Genomic DNA, 18428 nt, shown 5'->3' on the forward strand with positions numbered 1-18428 from the left:
CCCTAAGCAGCGCCTGTGCTATGTTGGCTGCTTACTTGCAGTTATAGGCAGATTTTGATGTGCAGGATGGGCCATCGGTACTTCACTCAGTATCTCCTGAGACATGAAGCTGCTGAAAGCACTACTGCTAACCTGGGTGTTTTGGAAAGCCGTCTCCACATGGCTAATTGTTACACTGATTGTTGATAGCTCGAAATATTCGCTGTTGGGGCTCGCTACCCTGAAATCATTCGCGCACGCCCACACCCACCACGAGGAGAAGAAAACGATCGCATTCAGCGTTTTAGTGCTGCAGGTATACAACGTATATAAACATATAGTGTGCGTGACGGGGCAATACTGCATTTCCTTACAGAAAAAACAAAAGTCATAAACCACCCAGCGAGCGTATGGTCCCGGGGATCGCCGTGCGGCGGGCACAGCCGCTTCGCCTCCGCCGAGCAGCGGCCGCCCGCGCCTCGCCGGCACCGGGGCAGCCCCGAGGCTCCGCCGCGCCGCTCAGGGGCTGCCCCGCACTCCGCGCCCCGCTGCTGGCGCCGGGCACGCTGTGCTGTTCTGTGCCGTGCCATGCCATGCCGTGCCGTGCCGTGCCGAGCCGCACAGCCCCTCCTCTGTCCCCGCCCAGCCGGCCCGGCCCACCCCCGGCGGCGGGGCGCTGCGCTGCCGAGCCATGCGAGGCTTTAAGCGGCAGGTGCGGGGGAGCGGAGCACACGCGTGAGCGGCGGCTGCTGCGGCCCGGCGGTAGCGGCGGCGGGCGCCTTTCGGCTCGGCGGGAGCCGCGGCGGAGCGGAGCATGTCGGTGGCGACCGGGGGCAGCGAGGCGGCGGCAGCAGCGGGCGGAGGCGGCGGGAACCGCGTTTTCTTCCAGAGCCCCCGCGGCGGCGGCGGGAGCGGCGGCTCCTCCGGCAGCTCCTCCCGGGAGGACTCGGTGTCGGCGGCGGCGGCCGTGGTGCAGGTCCAGCAGCGGCGCCACCAGCAGGGGAAAGTGACGGTGAAATACGATCGGAAGGAGCTGCGGAAGCGGCTGGTGCTGGAGGAGTGGATCGTGGAGCAGCTGGGGCAGCTCTACGGCTGCGAGGTGCGGGGCTGGGGTCGCGGGGTCCCCGGCGCGGTTGCTGTCGCCGCATTCCCCTCGCCCGCCGCAGCCCCCTCCTGCCCCGAGTCGCATTTCGGCGGTGGGCAGAGGAGCGCTGTCACCGCCACCTCCAAATGACATTCCCGGTCCGCCGCCCCCACCCTGCCGCTGCCCCGCGCCTCAGTGGTGCCCCGGCTCAGGGAATGGTGAAAGGTGTCCCATGTCCTATAGAAAGGGTGTTCCCCGTGCCCTCCCGAGGTCAATGGGAGGGGACCGCCCTTTGGGGACGGGCGGTGGCTGCCGCACGGCCGGCCATGGAAGGGTCCTTCTCCTCCTCCTCCTCCTCCTCCGGGGGTCCCCGGCGGCTGCGGCATGTCCGGGAATGCCGGGAGGTTCGCCCGGCGGTGGTGGCCGGGAGCCGCTGTCCCCGCACCTTCCAGGGCAGGGCGGAGCGGGGTCCGAGCGCTTTCCCCGGGCTGGGCGGGCGTCAGTCTCCGTTAGACGGGAGCCGGCGCAGCGGCGGGGGCTCGGCGGGTCGGAGCGCAGAGCGTGTGCTGGCCACGGGGCGAGCAGACGGAGGGAGCGGGAGCTGCGCGGGGGCTGTGCGGAGGCGGCTCCTGTAGAGGAAAGACTCCTTTAGAGGTGCGGGCACGGTCCCCTTCTGGATCGTGGTTTTGCGTTACCCCGACCTGCAGGAGAGGGCTAGGTACTGGCCAGGAAATCTCAGTGAGCAATTCGGAAATCATTAAGACGAGAATCGAAAATACTGGGGGCTTGTATGTACCTGATTTGTACGTATCAAATCTGTTTTTCTACTATTTTGAGCAAAGAGAGTGTTGCCAGAATGAATTCTCTGTTGTAGAGGACAGATGAGTAGGAGAATGTTTCAGGATTGTTCAAAGGAATGGCAACTGTTGTCTTTCTTGTGAAGATAACGATGCTGTAAGTAAAGGAAGTATCCGTACTTAGTTTTGCCAAAGCTTCATTAAAAATGTAGACCTTCTAATCCCTGGTGAATTGTATCTCCTTTCCACCTCGGGTATTTACTGTTACAAAGGATCAAAACGTTAAGGCTAAACTGAGGTTCGCACATGCTTTTCCCATCAGTGGTCTAATTCACTTTTATTCAAGACTTCTGAAGTGAGATTTGTTGAAGCTGGATGTAAATTCTACAGCTAGCATATCCAGGAGCCAACATCTCACTCCTGAGCATGCTGGAGCTAGGAAGACAAGAGCTTGACAGTCCTTGAGGTGTGGATGTGAAAATAAAAATTAATCTGGATGGAATATCTAGCACACGCATAATACAAATGTTTAAAGAAGTTCCTTTAATCTCAAAAGTGATTTATTGCCAAATTTGTTAGAATGACACATAAAAAATGTGCATATGTCAAGTTAAACCTCCTTAACCATTCACATCCATGAGCTGTGGGAAGGAAAGATACAAATGGAAGCTCCAGTCAAAAATAATAAAAATAAGCAGTTCTTAATCTTTGTCTTGGTGTGTCTTGCCTCTCCAGTCTCAGGACTTGTTTGGCCACATAGCCTGTAGGCTGTGAGGATTTTTCTGAGGCCAGAAGTGTTTACAGTTGTTTGTGTGAACTGATGGTTCTGTGCCTGTGCAAGCTGATAACATAGGTGGTGTCTGGCCTGCTGGGTCTTCCTCTGGTTTGACTCTTGCTGTTCAAAAGCACCAGGCCTGTTTGGGCTGTGTGCTTCTGACATAGAGGTAAACTTGTTCTGTTCATAAGAAAGGATGTGGTATGGTCCTATGACCAAAGCAAAGCCCAATGGAATTGTTGCTGCTCTTCACAGCATTCAAATCACAGGCATGTTGGAGGAAAATCATTCATTCTTTTCCTTATTGTAATTGTTGCTTCCAATTAAAGTAGAATGAGGTCTGCTTTAGAAGATCTTCATTAAGTTGGAGACCATATGCAGCTACATAAAAATAACTTGTTTGATGATTTGGTTTCTGAGGTGACTTTTAGGCGGAAAAGTGGCTTAACATAACAGAACAAAATGTTTTTAGATGTGAAGGCCAAGGGAAAAATGTTTAAGTCATCTATTGCTCTTCTTTGCTATTTTGCGTGAACACTATCCAGAGTCAGCGCAGATGATGGTAGTGAAAAGGTCAAGCTATTAATATGCTATCAGAATAAAGTTGAAGATGTATGATGAGTGTAGTGATTAAAGACAATAGCAATTTAATGCAAGATGCTTTGCTTGAATCTGCTTGAATTACTTCTAGGCTTAGAGATGTAGCTCTCAGGCTGAAATTTAATCACCTATGCAGACAGTTAATAACCCTGTCTGAGGGCAGGTTGGGAGGGGGTTGGGAATTGCTCACTTAAACTTCTATGGGAGCTCTACAATAACTTCCCAATGCAATGACATTTAAGTTCTGTAATGTTCTAAAATCTTCCAGGTTGTCAGGAATAGCCACTGAATTTTTAATCCTGGAAGAGCTAACCAATGTCAGTGTTTCATTGCTATTCTGATTCAGACCTCTATTTCTAAGGAGCAGTGCACTTCATTTCTGGGAAGAGCAGAAATAAGTAGAGGGTGCTTGCAATGTGGTTCACTGAAAGTCTGTAAGAAGACTTGCATATCTCTTTGTTGGACTGCTTAAATGTAGTGCTTGCTCTCTGTTTTCCATTTAAATAATGTTTGCTATTATGCTGAGATTCATCATAAGTGGATACTTGCAGAAAGACTCCCTTTATTCAAAACTAAACATGTACTCATAGTCTCTCAAGTACTTGCAAGTTAAATCAGCTATAAGCCTGTCTTGGCATGGCGACAAAGTTTAGGAGATGAGGTTGGGAAATTGGGAAATAGCAAGAAAGGTTTGTTTGTGTTCTTTTTTTTTTTTTTTTTTGGTGGATCTTGTCTTTACTGGTACATTTTAAAAATTGTATGCCAGGCAATATAATGGTGTTGGGGGTGTGACTTAGAAGGAGCTATATGAGAATATTTTTAATGCAGAGCTCAGTTATATGATACAGAGATTAGCTTTAGAAAAGTTTCTTCCACATCATGCAGACTTTAGGGATAAAAGACCTTCACCTGAATGGTAAAGGTTATCAGGGTAGAAAACTTTAATAGGACCAGAGAGACTTAAGTGGGATTTGTTTGGCACCAGAACCTGCCAGGCTAACGTACTCAGGTCAGGTGCTTCTGGTGAGTATGGGTCTGGCTGTTTGCTTCTGGGACTGCTTCATTTAAAAAAAAAAAAAAAAAAAAATTTATAACTTGCTCCCTCTGGTTTCTGTGAATGGTGAAACTGCAATGCCTTAATTACAGGACTTGAACTGGCTTCAGTGTTGACCTTTATTAGGTATCTTGGTACTAAAAACAGTTTCTTCACAAATGCTTTGTGTTTTGGCCTAAGTCTGTTATTGGTTAAGAATTGCAAAATAATGCTGCACAGAACAACTTACATCATCACTGTTCATTCCCTGATGGTTTGCAACTTGTATTTCAGCACGAAAGTGGTGACAGACCAGTTTTCCAGACGTATCATCTATGTTGTGTACACCTGCCAAACTTGTATGACTTTGTACATGGAAAAAGAGACCACTGGGTTTGTCCCCAGAAACCATTAATTTTTCAGGTGAATTTCTATGCTCTGGGATCTTGTCTATCTAGTATTATATCATTTGCTATAAATGGCACACAGATTTATGCGCAATAATGAAAGAAGATTTTGCTTGTGCTAGGAGTTTGTTGCTGAATATTTTGTAATGTAGAGATTTGCATGTGCAAATCAAATGAGCCCCTAGACTTTGCACTCTAAGATATGCCTTAGCTAAGTAATCAACTATTTTATTAGAATATGTCTAGTGGCAGGGGATATGATGTTGGTCTGGAAGTCCCAGAGTGTTATGTCCAAGCTTATTATTTTTCCATTCCAGGACTGGAATACCCTGAGATTGTGATTAAAAAATCACTGTACAAAAAACTACAGTTGGAAGAGCTGCCCATAAAGGCCCTTCAGGCATTTCCTTTAAGAGTACAAATCCATGTCAGACTGAGAATTCTTGTGTAAGATTTTCTTCCATTTTCTGGTGCAGATACTGCAATGACAAGAGTGGCATGAAGCCCTGAAATGGGTGAGGAATTTCATGTTGGCAGTGGAGTATGGGAGGGAAGGGAGCCATTTAACTCAGTCCTGCATGGATCAAGAGCTCCCTTCGCCTGGTTGCTCAGTGACTGGAGAACTGGAGAACACCCTCTTTGTCTTCCTGAAGCTGCTGGAATATGCTAGCATTTCCCTCCACACACTGTCTTTTCCAAAGCAGCCTGGTCAGCATGCTGACAAGGCTGCCGTGTGGTGATGTGGACCTGATGGTATGATCAGGTACTATTTATGCCTCAGGCTCTAGTGAGATAATGTTTGAAATTCATTATTCATTTCTCAGAAAGGCATTTGGTAAGAAAATCCCCTGAATGAAACACTACAGAAACAAACTTTTGCCAACCGTCTGACTCTTTGAATAGACTTCTTCTAACTTGGACTAAGTTCTCAGAAATGGTAATTGCATGTGGATTCCTTTCTCAATTAGAAGTGGAAAGAGGCTGAGAAGGATCTGAGAACTAGAGAGAGTGTCACTCCTTTAAAAGGATGGAACTAAGTAGAAGGCATAATAAAGGATTTCTTTCTTTGGGAGGTTGAGTGTTACAGTTTAGATGCGTTGGAGTAAAGTACTTGTAGGTCTACCGAATTGCTTAGAAATTTATTTTGGACAGCTCTTACAGATCTCCATGTGGTACAGCACAAACTTTGGGATACTGCACAACACACTTTTGTCAGTTGAAGGGTTGCTGTGATCAGAGACCTGTAAAGGGCACAGGCAATGCAGGTGTAGCAAAGACTCATTCTATCATGTAGCAACCACAGAAAGGTGTTTGAATCCCAAGAGCAAAAAATGGCAAGCCTAAGAAATGCATGTTGTTTTTAGTTTTTCCGAGGAGTGGGCTTAAGGATCTGTGGGGATAGCAAGCACCTGATGATGATGAAGCCAGAGCCTTTTATTTCTAAATGAGCTTTTTAAGATCTTGCCTTAAATTCTACAGACCCTACTCTAATAGGAAATGTACCACTGTTCAACTACTGAACTTGCCTTCTTTTTGCATGCAAAATATGTAAAAAAAAGTCCAGTGCAAAGGAATTCAAGGAGAGAAGTTTATCACAGTCAAGTGCAAAGTTCTGCACATGGGTTGAGGCAGTCCTAACCACAAATACGAGTGGAGAATGGATTGAAAGCAACCCTGAGCAGAAAACTTGGAGCTGTTGGTTGACAAGAGCCTCAACATGAGCTGGTGATGTGCACTTGCAGCCCTGAAAGCCAATAGCATCCTGGGCCACATTAAAAGCAGCATGGCCAGCAGGTCAAGAGAGCCAGTTTTTCAGCACTTACTTCACTCTTGTGAGACCTCACCTATAGTACTACATCCAGCTCTGACACCCCTAGCACAAGAAGGACATGGACCTGTTTGAGTGAGTCCAGAGGAGGGCCACAAAGATTATCAGGGGCTGGAGCACCTCTCCTGTGAAGGCCAAGAGTTGGGACTGTTCAGAAGACTTCAGGGAGACTTACAGGTTGCCTAGGGAAGTTGTGAACTCCCCATCCCTTGAAGTATTTAAGCTGAAGTTGGATGTGACTGGCCTAGTGGAAGCTGTCCGTTCCCATGGCAAGGGGATTGGAACTAGATGAGCTTTAAGATCCCTTCCAACCCAAACCTTTTTATGATTCCAAGAAAACGATTTTTCCTCTGTTTGATCTTTTGTTTAGTCTAGATGTCATTTCTGCACTGGTCATGGTTCATTGTTTTCTCTGAATCAGTAGCAACATACTTGACTTCCAATTTAAAGCTTCACAACACAGATTATCTTTCAACAGCTATTCCATAGCAATTTTTTTTGTCCTTTTTCTTTCTGTTCAAGATTCAACTGGTCTCTTTGCTGAAGCAGTAGGTGTGGTTGTTTTATAACAAGGTGAATAAATAATTGATTGCTTACGTCACTTAAGATTTTATAATTGTACTTCTTATTAACAGTAGCTTCCAATCTGCGGCTGCAAAGACTCTTGTGCCTTTAGGCAAATTGTTTTACATAGAACTGGTACTTGATTATCCGGGGTAACAAAGGAGAGGAGGGGATGGGTGGAAAAATGTGGATACAATGGAAAAACTGTGGATAAAAAAGTAAATTATAAACTGCAACAAATCATGCTCCAAGTATACAACTGAAGGGGAAGAGGGGGAACTGGTCATTAATCTACCCTTTTTTACTATTCAGGTTTATTTCAAAAATTCATGGTAATGCTTTTGGACTTGTGTAGCTTGGATGTGTCTGTACTTGCAGCACAATTAAACTGCAGCATGGATGATCCATCCACAGATAGCTGAGAGTAGGTTGTGTTGTGCTTTGTTGAAGGTGCAGGGCTGACTTGGGCACTGTTGGTATCTTGTAACCCTGTGTTATGACAGAGTGGGATCTCTGTCCTTATTCTCAATGCTTTGCATTAGCTGATCTAACCTGTGCTGTTGAAGCAAATGCCTGAAACAAAAATAACCTTGTTTAAATGAGGAAAATACCTATTTCTTGGGATGTTTGACTCCTCTAAAAGGCATAGGAAATATTTCTAAGTAGGTCTTGTATATAAATGAAAGAATGTGAAATTAAGTCTTACTTCAACTAGAACAAGTAGTGTGATAGTTTATTCTCAATACCACCCTAAACTTATTCTCTTTTGATTCGTACTTTATAAAGACTGGCTGAATTCCTGGTTGCATTCTAATAATTCTCCCTTTAGAACAGGCTATCAGCTACTTTAAAAACACTGTAACAGGACTTTAAACCCAACCAAAAAACCCCTATGTGGTTTGTAGAGCATACTACTGTACATAATGTTTTCATACTTTACATAATATCCTGACAATGCAGGAGATACCAATGGTGAAAAAAAAAGCTATCCTATCTCTAACCTGATTCAGTCTGAGTTATGGTTCCCTTGTCTCTTGTCACTACAGGTGATAAAGCAGCAGCAGCAATATCAATCCATTCTTGCAGTCTTGTGTCTTGCCTGCAGTATTCAAAAGCCAAGTTCTCATTTTTCCCTGCCTTACATCTAACTCCAGAAACTTCTATTTGACAGCACAAATTGAGTAGGTTAGATGTGGTCATCCATCTTTGTCACTGCAACTTTTGGCTGCCTGTTGTAAACCATTAGCAGCTTCTTTTGCTGTTCTCCCGTGTGACACATGGAATTATGGGAGTCAGGTTTTCTAGAACTTATTAATGCTGGAGAATGGGTATAAAATCTTAATTGTATGCAGTCCATACAGCAGCGGTACAACTGTATTTCAAAGGATAGAATAAATTTAGCCTGTTAAAGATCTTCTTGGAACAAGGAATTGTTTGGGCAGAGGTACACACTGAAACAAATCAAATCTTCTTTGAAGTGATAAGTATTTAATTCTGAGGATCACATTTCATTAGCAGAACTGTTACCTTGCCTCCCCACTCCACCACTCCCTCCCACCCTGGAAGCCTGATATCTATTCTAGGAACCAGTTCAGCGTGGCATCTTAAACTATTTTCAGGGAACATACAGATCACAGCCCCAGAAGGCATCTTGTATATTTTCAATCCATGTGATATTTATCAGTAGCATAGATCTAGTGGATCTAAATATAGAGAAAAATCATAGCATGTTACTATAAGTCTTTAATTATTAGAGTGCTTGTGGATGATTAATTCAGTGTAATACTGTTCAGCCTGTACAGCAAAGGTGGTATAGAAGATAGCATTAATTAACAGGCCTAATGGAAGTAAGTGAATGGCTAGTGTGTGTAAGTGGTGCTAGTCTATGGGTGACACTTCTATTGGTGACTCAGAAGAGTTCACCATTCTAAATGTGCTGCCAGCAGGAGGATCACACACTTCAGTCCTGTGTTGGACTTCATAAGTGCAAATGATGGCACAATCAATGCCTAATGAAAATCCTCTTACCAGACTGTCTTAATAGGATTACTTTCCAGAGCACAGAACTGGGAAGGATCTCCTAGGTCACATGGTCTGCCTTCTTATTTGCAGATAAGCTCTTTGCATTTGATACGATTTTTTAATGGAGTAACTCAGTTATATAATGTTTCTTTCCACATTATTCCATGTATTTAAATATGAATTCTAAACCCTTTAGGCACTAGGATCTTTCCCATCCCTTCCACAACATATAGAAAGACACAAACAAAAGACCAATACTTGCTTGGAATGAGCTTGCTTGGACTTTCACTCTGGGGTGAAGTTTAAACAGATTGCAAATGTGCTTTACTGCCTATTCTTACTCTGGGCATCATCAGACTCAAGTGATGACCACAGCTGAGGGGCAGAAGTATCAAGATAGTGATTTTCCTGTAGGTCACTCACTGCCTTATAACAAAAGCTGTCTTTTGAGTACATCTGCAGACTGTGGGGAAAATATACTTAGTAATATTTCATGCAATTAATTTAGCACTCATTAGAAAATACGTTTGTGTCTTAAGATCCTAACTTATTTTAGCACTTGAACAATAACTTTTTTGAAGTAGATATCTAAATCAACTCTAGCATGATCTGAGTGATTAGTTTTACTTGAAGTGACTGGTATATAACATTTTGACACACTTAAAACACAAAGAATGCCCTGAGCCCTTAGAGTTGCTTGTTTTACATTTGAAAAGACAGTACCTGAAGCACATAGTGCATTTTGTCTGTCAGAAAAGAATTCCAGATGTTCTGGTATAAACCATTGTGTCTTTTTGTTTTTGTTATGCTGATAGTAATCATGCTGTTCTAGGTTTATAGTCAAATTTTGTATTCCTGTTTTAGGCGTGTTGAGGTAAAATTACTTAGTCTTCTTTCTTAAAACATTAACAAAGCTCCCTAGCATTTGGATTATGTTGATATAAAACTGAATCCTTTCTGAGTGCAGAAACTGATGAGGGGAAGGAGTGCTGATGGTAACTAGTGTACTGGCAGCCAGAAACATTCCAGCTCTTACTTCAGCTGTTGCTGCAGTACTGCCTAGTCTGCTTGGCTAAAGATTTAATCAACTTGCTTATTGCTAGCCAACTACTTTTTATTTATTAAACCCAAACTCTTAGGAAGAAGATTTGCTTTAGTGTCATGAAGTAATTGTGCTAACTAGGGAATTCATCAATGTGAGGAGGCAAGGTATCAGTCTTTCACTGTATAGTCTGAAGACTGTCTTGCCTCAGGTTGGGGGCAGCAAAGGCTTCCAGGACTAGTTCTGTAAAAATACACACCTAAGTACCATTTCTGCCTTTTGTTTTTTCCCCGGTATGTCTCTTAACACTTTTTCATCTTCATTTTTTTCAAGTTCGTATCAGATTTCACCTTAAAATATATAATACTACATTTAGTATTAAAATTGTTAGCTCTTACTCTTGGTCAGTAGTTTGCAGTGTGTTAAATGTAGCAAGTGGAAGGAGGCAGGACTATGTGCCAAAATACTTTTCCGGGAACCTGACAGTGAGAAGAAGCACTGAAATCAAACAGGGTCCTATACAGTCTTTAGCTCCCTTCTCTTTTTGTCATCCTGGATGGGTTAGTCACAGCAGGTTATGCCACCTCCTGGATCTGGAGTTGTTTGCGAATTCATTTTAAAGATCCCTCAGGCACTTTTCCATGTTTTGCAGTTCAGGGACTTGCCTGTGTAGCCAACTGGTGTCTCTGGCCCCCAGGGAAGAGGAGTGTCTGCTTTAAAGCATGTTAGAACTCCTGCTGATATTTCTTGACACCAGTGGACCGGAGCCAAAATGCACTGACTGCCAGTCCCTGGCCTGCCTGCTGCTCCAAATGAGTATCTGGGGGGAGGGAGAGCCGTCACTGTGTAGAGCACACCGCTATGCCCAGGCACCACTTGGAGCAATGACTTGTTACCAGCCATGAGAAACTCTCTGTACCTCTGGCTTACTAAATTTCTTCAAAAAGATTACTTTTCTTCTAGATTCTGCAGGATGTGAGTGCACTTTTGTTTTGGTACCACTGAATAAAACATTTCCCCCCCACCCCAGAAAACAGACCTCTTGTCTCTCATGTTAAATCTTAAAGAACCTAATACTTCTGGCTAGAGAAATAATAATAATGATTTGAAACTGTCTCCTGTTCCAACTAGTAACACTTTAATTGGCTGGTAAGACAAAAATGTGGTGAGAAGACTGAGTGTGTCAGATGCTTGATGTACCCACACTGTATGACTTTTATTGCAGAAGTCAATTTACATGCAGCTTCTCAGTGTAAAGAAAATCAATACTGGAGACTAACGTTGTTTTTACAGGGCTGCTGGAACTGAGATGAGGGGAGCCATTTAGAGGCCTCATTATACCACGTGCTCTTTCCTTGTGTTCTTTCAAACAATCTGATGGAGTAATTAATCCTTGAAGTGCCCCAAGAGGCAAACCTACTTAATTGCACTGGTGTTTAGCCTAAATTCCCAGACTGCAAAGGACCGACCTGGTGTTGATCCTGTTTGAATTTTTTTCATGGAGTATATATTCGTTAGGTTTTTTTTAATCTTCTCTCTTAGAAAAAAGCAATTAATCTTTCAAATTTGACCTAGTGTGGCATGGTCCTAGTCGTTATTGCATTCTTTCTGTAGGCAGAATTCTGTACAAATTGCAGGGGAGCAGTCAGCTGCACGTGTGTTGCTTGGAGATGGAGAGCGACCTGCTCTTGTGAATAGCAGAAGGTAGATATGTCCTGTGACTACTATGTGGAGAGTCATTCCCCTTGCATAGTCATCAAGGTAGCAACATTTAAGCCTGGTGGCTTAAGCTCTGTGCCTTTCAAGAGTAACTAGGTAACAGTGATTTGGTGTACAAGGTGTTTGTTAATGCTAAACTATTTCTGCTGGATATGGAAGTGGATGATGACAAAAAACATGAAGCGTCCTTCCTATCTGCTTTGGAGTGTTTTGCTTAACAGAAGTGACATCCAGGCATAGACTTAGCACATCCTATTTTTGTATTGAGAACACAAGGCATTTGTTTTGGAGACAGCACTTGATTTTCAACAAATGTCTTGTTGAGATTGAATCCATGTTATGGGTATGGTTAGGAAGTGTTGAATGCTTCTCTTCCTCTGCTCAGTATAGTCTATGATCAATGCCTTTTCTTCATTTAGCAATTTCACACTCTAGTGATTCCTTTAGACTTCTGTAGAGATGCACAAATTAGACAACAATTCCTTAACCAGCATGTTCTGGATATATTGGGATAAACTGAAGTTGTTCTGACAGTTCGGTTATGAAAACAAGCAGAATAGCAGTGTTAGTACTGAAGAAGAATAAATGAAATCTGTGACTGGGTATCAATTTCTTCTCTATGCTTACTAATAATGCTGAAGTTGCAGAGTGCAAGGTTCTTTGCATAATGAGCAGAAATTTAATTTTTTAAAAAAGTAACATTACAGACAAACAAAATGCCTGGCATGCTCTACTATGACTGGTGATTCCTTCTTGGAGAAACATGTATTTTGATGTTCTCTGTAATCACGTCATCTCACCAATGAATTTTTTTCTGTGTTGTGCTAAAGATGATAGAGCTGCAGCCACTGTAGCAGGAGATTGACTTCAATTATCAAAGTTATGTGCACAATGAGATGGATGGTTCTCAAAATTTAGAATCTTGTGCATTTGCCTTTGTATTTAATGTGATGCTTGTTTTTCATCATAGTAGCAATGGCATGAATCCCAGAGAACTGCTCTGCCATGTGTTTTGCCCACACCCCCACCTGCTGGCTGTATCCCAGTGTTCACTGCCCATGGCTGTAGGGTAATTTATCCTTTTAGGATGCGTACCACAAGGTCACTCTCCTACCTTGAGAACTGCTCTAAAATGTAAGTGCATGAGAAGTTGGAGTCATTGGTAACTTTTTAATAAAACCTTGTCCTAGCAAGTCATAGCTGTCATAAACACCATGCCTTTTACTAGTGGAGCTACACCTCTCTCCTCTAGAGCTTCTCTGAAATTGGCAGTAGAAGGATATCCTGCCTCTGAACCAATGGGAAGTGCTGGATTGTCTGGGTCAGGTGGGAAGAGATTGGAGAAGAAAGTGGAAAGTTATGTAGACCTGGAGAGGTAGAACTAAGGTTGAAATGGCAGTATGCATGTATGAAGTGTACAATAGGCTGCCTGCCTTGTCTCCGTGTTTTTCCGTGTTATTTCTTTCACTAGCGTGTGCTTCAGGTCCAGATGTGTAGGTGTATGTCTCTTTGGCCAAATTCTGCTGGCTTGCTTGTGCCAGTTTCATAAATGTAAGAATTTTTTCTTTTGGTTTGCTTTTTTCCTGTGCCCTTAAGTCCCTGGTTGAACTTGTTCCCTCTGTCTTTCTCTGCTAAAGACTCACAGATATATTCATGGTAGTGAAAGAGAGAAGTCAGGGGTTGTGGGGACAAATGAGATTGACAGTAGTCTGCTGTAAATTTGCTTCTCTTGCTCCAGCTGTTGCTCTTTGGACAAGTAGGACTGGAATTTTGTATTTTAGGAAGACTTGTTTGAATAATGGTTAAAGCAGTGCCACTATTGGAGAGTCCATTGAAGGTGGATTAGAGGGTGAAGTAATATGGTCCCTATCAACGACTGTTGGTATTTCTGCAATTAGTGAGAATGTCTGTAAATTTAACTCAGAAGATAAATGATGTACTGAAATGCTTCTAAAGCATCTGTCCAGTGTTTTTTGTAACTTGTACATCAGATCTGGGCAAGTGACTTCGGGTACACTTGTACAGTGTACCCAAGCCTACTGCCAATAGATGAAATAGTCTTTGTAGGTGGCTTTTCTTCAGACAGTTCTGGGATGATAGGTGTTCAATAAGATAAGTTGTTCATAGCCATAAGGACTTTCTTATGGAGCAGGAACCAAGTCTAAAGGTCTGACATGCTGGCTACAACAAGAATGAATTCATAGACAGGTTTGAATTGATATTCTGCACTCTGTACCTCTAAAAGGCATGTTATGAGGCAAATTTTTAATAGAGGAGATTTTCTACTCATGAAACCCAGCTAAACACTTACTTAATTTTAGTACTCCACCTCTGATACATGATGGTTAGTGTTAGAAAATTGCAGTCTTCCACCATTATTGTTGAAATGACCTGTTCACCCTGTCACATTATGGCATCTGCTTTTATTCTGGAATACCACTATTTTCTCATCCTTTTGACTTTTGATTTTTTTTTTTTTTTTTTTTTTTTTTTTTTTTTTTTTTTTTTTCTTCACAAAAAGGCAAAACCTGAACAATATATGCAATTATTTCCATTGCAGTGAACGGGAGAATTAGGGATGTATTTTGGAAGCATTGTAACAGACTGGCTGACTGTGCCTTGAAAAAGCATATTTCTTCCCATTTTCATTTTCACAGCTGCAGTGTTAAGCATAAAAGCAGTGAAGTTAGAGTATGTCTGACTCTGTCCTCCCACACTGGCTTGTTTTTAATGTCGTGTGATTGTTACTTTTAGGAGTCATCCATGTTTATGTGGGTTTTGTTTTTTGGCTTTGATTTTCAAATGGTCAGCAAATCAATGTGCAAACATGAAAAGAAAGTTGCATGAAAGCCTAGCCTGGGAGTTTCTTGCCCTCGATGACAAAATGCATCAACATATATAGACAAGGCAAAAGAAGGGAAGCCATCTGTGCCTTAGCAAAGACTGACTTGCAGAGTAGCTGTGTGAAAAGCAGTTGGCTTTCAGCTCTGCTGCTGTAGATGAGGAGTCTTTGCTTGCTGTAGTCTAAGGAGAATGGGAAGAGTAATAGCAAGTGGAGGTTGTGTGTTACTGGAGAGGAATTAATATATGCAAAGATATTCTCGTTTGGCATTACTCTGACATTGTGTTGGAGATATTGCAGGAAATGAGGCATAGAGTTGAAGCTGGAAGAAAAGGAGTGTGACTTCTCTCTTCTGACATAAAAATTCTTCCCTCTCAAATCTTGTAATGCTCAGTGTAAAGCATGATAATTGTATTTCTGATACAAATGCAGCTGCAGAGCAGTGGTATTGCTGGTGAGGTTGTCTGACAGAGAAGAAAAACCTGGGCACCCTTGGGAAAGGAGGGTGGTTGTGGAACTGTAGGGTTGTTTAGGTTGGAAAAGACCTTTAAGATCATTAAGTCCTAACATTAACCTAGCACTGCCAAGTCTGCCACTAAACCATGTCCCTAAGTGCCACATCTACATGTCTTAAATATCTCCAGGTATAGTGACTCAATCAATTCCTTGGGCAGCCTGTTTCAATGAATGACAACAATTTCCATGATGAAATTTTTCCTAATATCCAATCTAAACCTCCCCGGCGCAACTTGAGGCTGTTTGCTCTTGCCTAGTCAGTTGTTACTTGGGAAAGAGACCAACACTTCCTTTCAGATACTTGTAGGGAGCAATAAGATGTGCCTGAGCCTCCTTTTCTTTTCTCCAGGCTAAACAGCCCCAGTTCCCTCAGCTGCTCCTTGTACGAGTTGTGCTCCAGACCCTTCAACAGTTCTGCTGCTCCTCTCTGGATCTGCTGCAGCACCTCACTGTCCTGTAGTGAGAGGCCCAAAACTGAGCATGGGATTTGAAGTGTGGCCTCTCCAGAGCTCAGTGGAAGGTGATGATCACTCCCCTTGTCCTGCTGGCCACACTGTTTCTGCTACAGGCCAGGATGCCATTGGCCTTCTTGGCCAGCTGAGCATACAATGGCTTGGGTTCAGCTGCTGTTGAGCAACACCCCCAGGTCCTTTCCAGCCACCCTTCCACAAGCCTGTAGCACTGCATGGGACTGTTGTGACCCAAGTGCAGGACTCTGTACTTGGCCTTGCTGAGCCTCAGCCCAGATCCCTCTGCAGAGCCTTCCTGCCCCCCAGCAGATCAACATTCCTTCCCAGCTTAATGTCATCTGCAAACTGACTGAAGGTGCACTCAATCCCCTTGTTCAGATCATCAGTAAAGACATTAAACAGGGCTGATCCCAGTGCTGAGCCCCGAGGGACACTAGTGACTGGCCAATGGTCAACAGCAGTGGCAGCCTGGCTGTGTCTGGCTGCCTGGTGCTGGGCAGGAGGTGCTCCTTGAGGAGCTCAGCTGGGCTTGCCTCTGCCAGAAATGACTGCAAAGATGGTATTTGGTGGAAGATCTGCTCCTCAGTGTTGGTTTATGCAGTGCAGCCCTGGGCCTTGCTGCAGGTCCCCCAGCACGCTGGTGCCACGCCTGTTCCATGGGCATTGCCTGGGGCAGGGAATGGCAGCCGGGGCCTGTCCCACCCGCAGCCAGGGACACTGGGGCAGCCCCAGCCCTGGGCTCTCCCTGTGCCTGAGCCAAGGGCAGGCTGGGATTTGGGTCTGGCTCAGCAAGGGCTGTGGGGAGCTGGCCCTGCAGGGGCTCATGGCCCCAGGAGCTGACATGGGGGCCATGGGGACGGCCCTGTGGCCCAGGCTCTCCAGTTTGGCTTCTTGGTCTGGCTTGCCTGTGGGCAGAGCCTGTTTTAGGATATATATGCATAGGAGCCTTTGGGCCTGGGTATTTCTTAAGGCTGTTGAGGGCAAATAGAGAAGTTTGTCCTTGAATGGAGAGCTCCAGGTCTGGATTGCAGGCTGTAATGCAGGGCTGCAGGTTATGTTAACATGTGTGCCATAACTGAGCATTTGAAGAGGTCGGTGCAGTCCCAGCTTTATCATAACCAAAGTGGCCATATGGACCCTGACGAGAAGGTGTGTGTTGCACCATTAATTTAGTTTTTATGTGAAGACTTGTTTTTTGAAGTGCCTTTGTTCAGCTATGAAACCCATTTAAATGTCAACTTCTGAAACTGCCTTTCGTGTTTTAATTTCCTCACATCAAAACAGTTTGAAATGCTGAAAGATTTTGCTTGCTATGGAGTCTTTGTTGCTGAGGCTGAAATAGCTGTAAAAGGCAGAGCAGGAGCCAGGGAGGGAGAAGAGGGGCAGGCTAAGCCCAGAGTCCATCAATGCTGCTTGGAGGCCCTGCAGTCCTGTTGGGGACTGGGGGCTGGCTGGAGGTGTTGGAAGGAGAAAAGAAGGTAAGGACATGTGTACTGTATCTGATCCACTGTTCCTCCAGAAGTTGGCCATTCAATCTCCTCCCATCACTGTCATGCAAGTGCAGTGGTATGTAACACAGGATTAAAGGAAGTACAGGAGCTGATTACTTTTCTGGTTGTGTCTTCATAACATTTAGAGTACTACTTGACCTCAAAGGATTCCAGTAGGTAAGAAAAAAAGGATGAAATTTTCTGGATAATAGTTTCTTTGCAGCAATGTAAGCTGGTCTTGGCTGCTGTTGTGTTAATGATGCCTTAAAGAAAACTATCAGCAGGCTAATGGTAGCTTTGAAAACAAAAACTTACCCTGCTTCATCCTATTAATAACCAATGAGATGAACGTTTCCAATCCTAATGATCCATTTAACTGCCAGGATTAAACACATCTCAAGAAAAATTACATACAATTAAAAAGGAAGAAGCCTGTTAATGCAACATTGAGGCTGTGGGATTGAGGACAGTCAAGCAACTGGAAGAGAGATCTTTAAAACTGAGGTTAGTTTTCATTTGACTCTTAGAAAATTTTATTCTTTCCTAGATAAATGTTTACATTGCTTTAATTCTGAAGCACAGTCTGAAGTGCCTTAAAGGTTAATGAACAAAGCTTCAGTACTAAGGGCTAGCTAAGTATTTCCTCCATGTCAGAGATGGAAACAATCACTTTATGACACACATACTTGATGGTAAACTACTGGAAGGTTGTTGGAATGATTAATCTGTTTAAGCTGTGTTTAATTGTAGGACCACCTCCATTTACTGTTTGTAATTCCTGTTTCCTAAGTGTGGAGATCCTCACTCTCTTCAGAAACAAACTTCCTTGTGAATTGCAAATTTCTGCAGGGTAGCAGGCTTGTAGTGTACAAATGAATTTGATGTTCAGCTGTCAGGTTTGTTTTGTGCCTTGCATGTAAAACACAGCTGGATCAGAGCAGGTGCACTGACCTGGGCTCCTGGATCCAGGGCACTCGTGAGCAGCATGGATCGCCGTGGACTTGGGCATTTCAGTCCCATATGCCTGTTGCTAGAACTGTTGGTATCTTATTCCCATGGAGGTTTTTTTCTGCATTAAACTGAGCTGCTTTTTATTTCCCAGGGAATTGTGGGAACTTGTCTGTTCTTGGAGCATGTTTTGCGGGGGAAGGGAAGGAGATATTGTGGGAAAGCATCAAATAACTGAATTTGCTTTAGGGCTGAAATCAAAGAGCTATAATCATCAAAAGGTGGAAGAGAACTAGCCCACAAGAAAGCAGC

At 43.8% G+C, this 18428-nt stretch overlaps 1 protein-coding gene across 2 annotated transcripts in view; it reads left to right on the forward strand.

The window, feature by feature from the left end:
- The first annotated feature begins 706 nt into the window (after positions 1-706).
- The window catches only part of PPP1R14C (protein phosphatase 1 regulatory inhibitor subunit 14C), a 50516-nt gene continuing 32794 nt past the window's right edge, over positions 707-18428 (forward strand). The window contains exon 1 of one of the 2 annotated variants that reach the window (XM_056486454.1): positions 707-1078. In XM_056486454.1, the coding sequence (XP_056342429.1) occupies positions 794-1078 (285 nt within the window). In that variant the 5' untranslated portion in view covers positions 707-793. The remainder of the gene's footprint in view (positions 1079-18428) is intronic. The other variant, XM_056486455.1, reaches the window with a different exon arrangement.

This window comes from Oenanthe melanoleuca, chromosome 3 (genome assembly GCF_029582105.1).
Source record: "Oenanthe melanoleuca isolate GR-GAL-2019-014 chromosome 3, OMel1.0, whole genome shotgun sequence".
Taxonomy (NCBI): Eukaryota; Metazoa; Chordata; class Aves; order Passeriformes; family Muscicapidae; genus Oenanthe; species Oenanthe melanoleuca.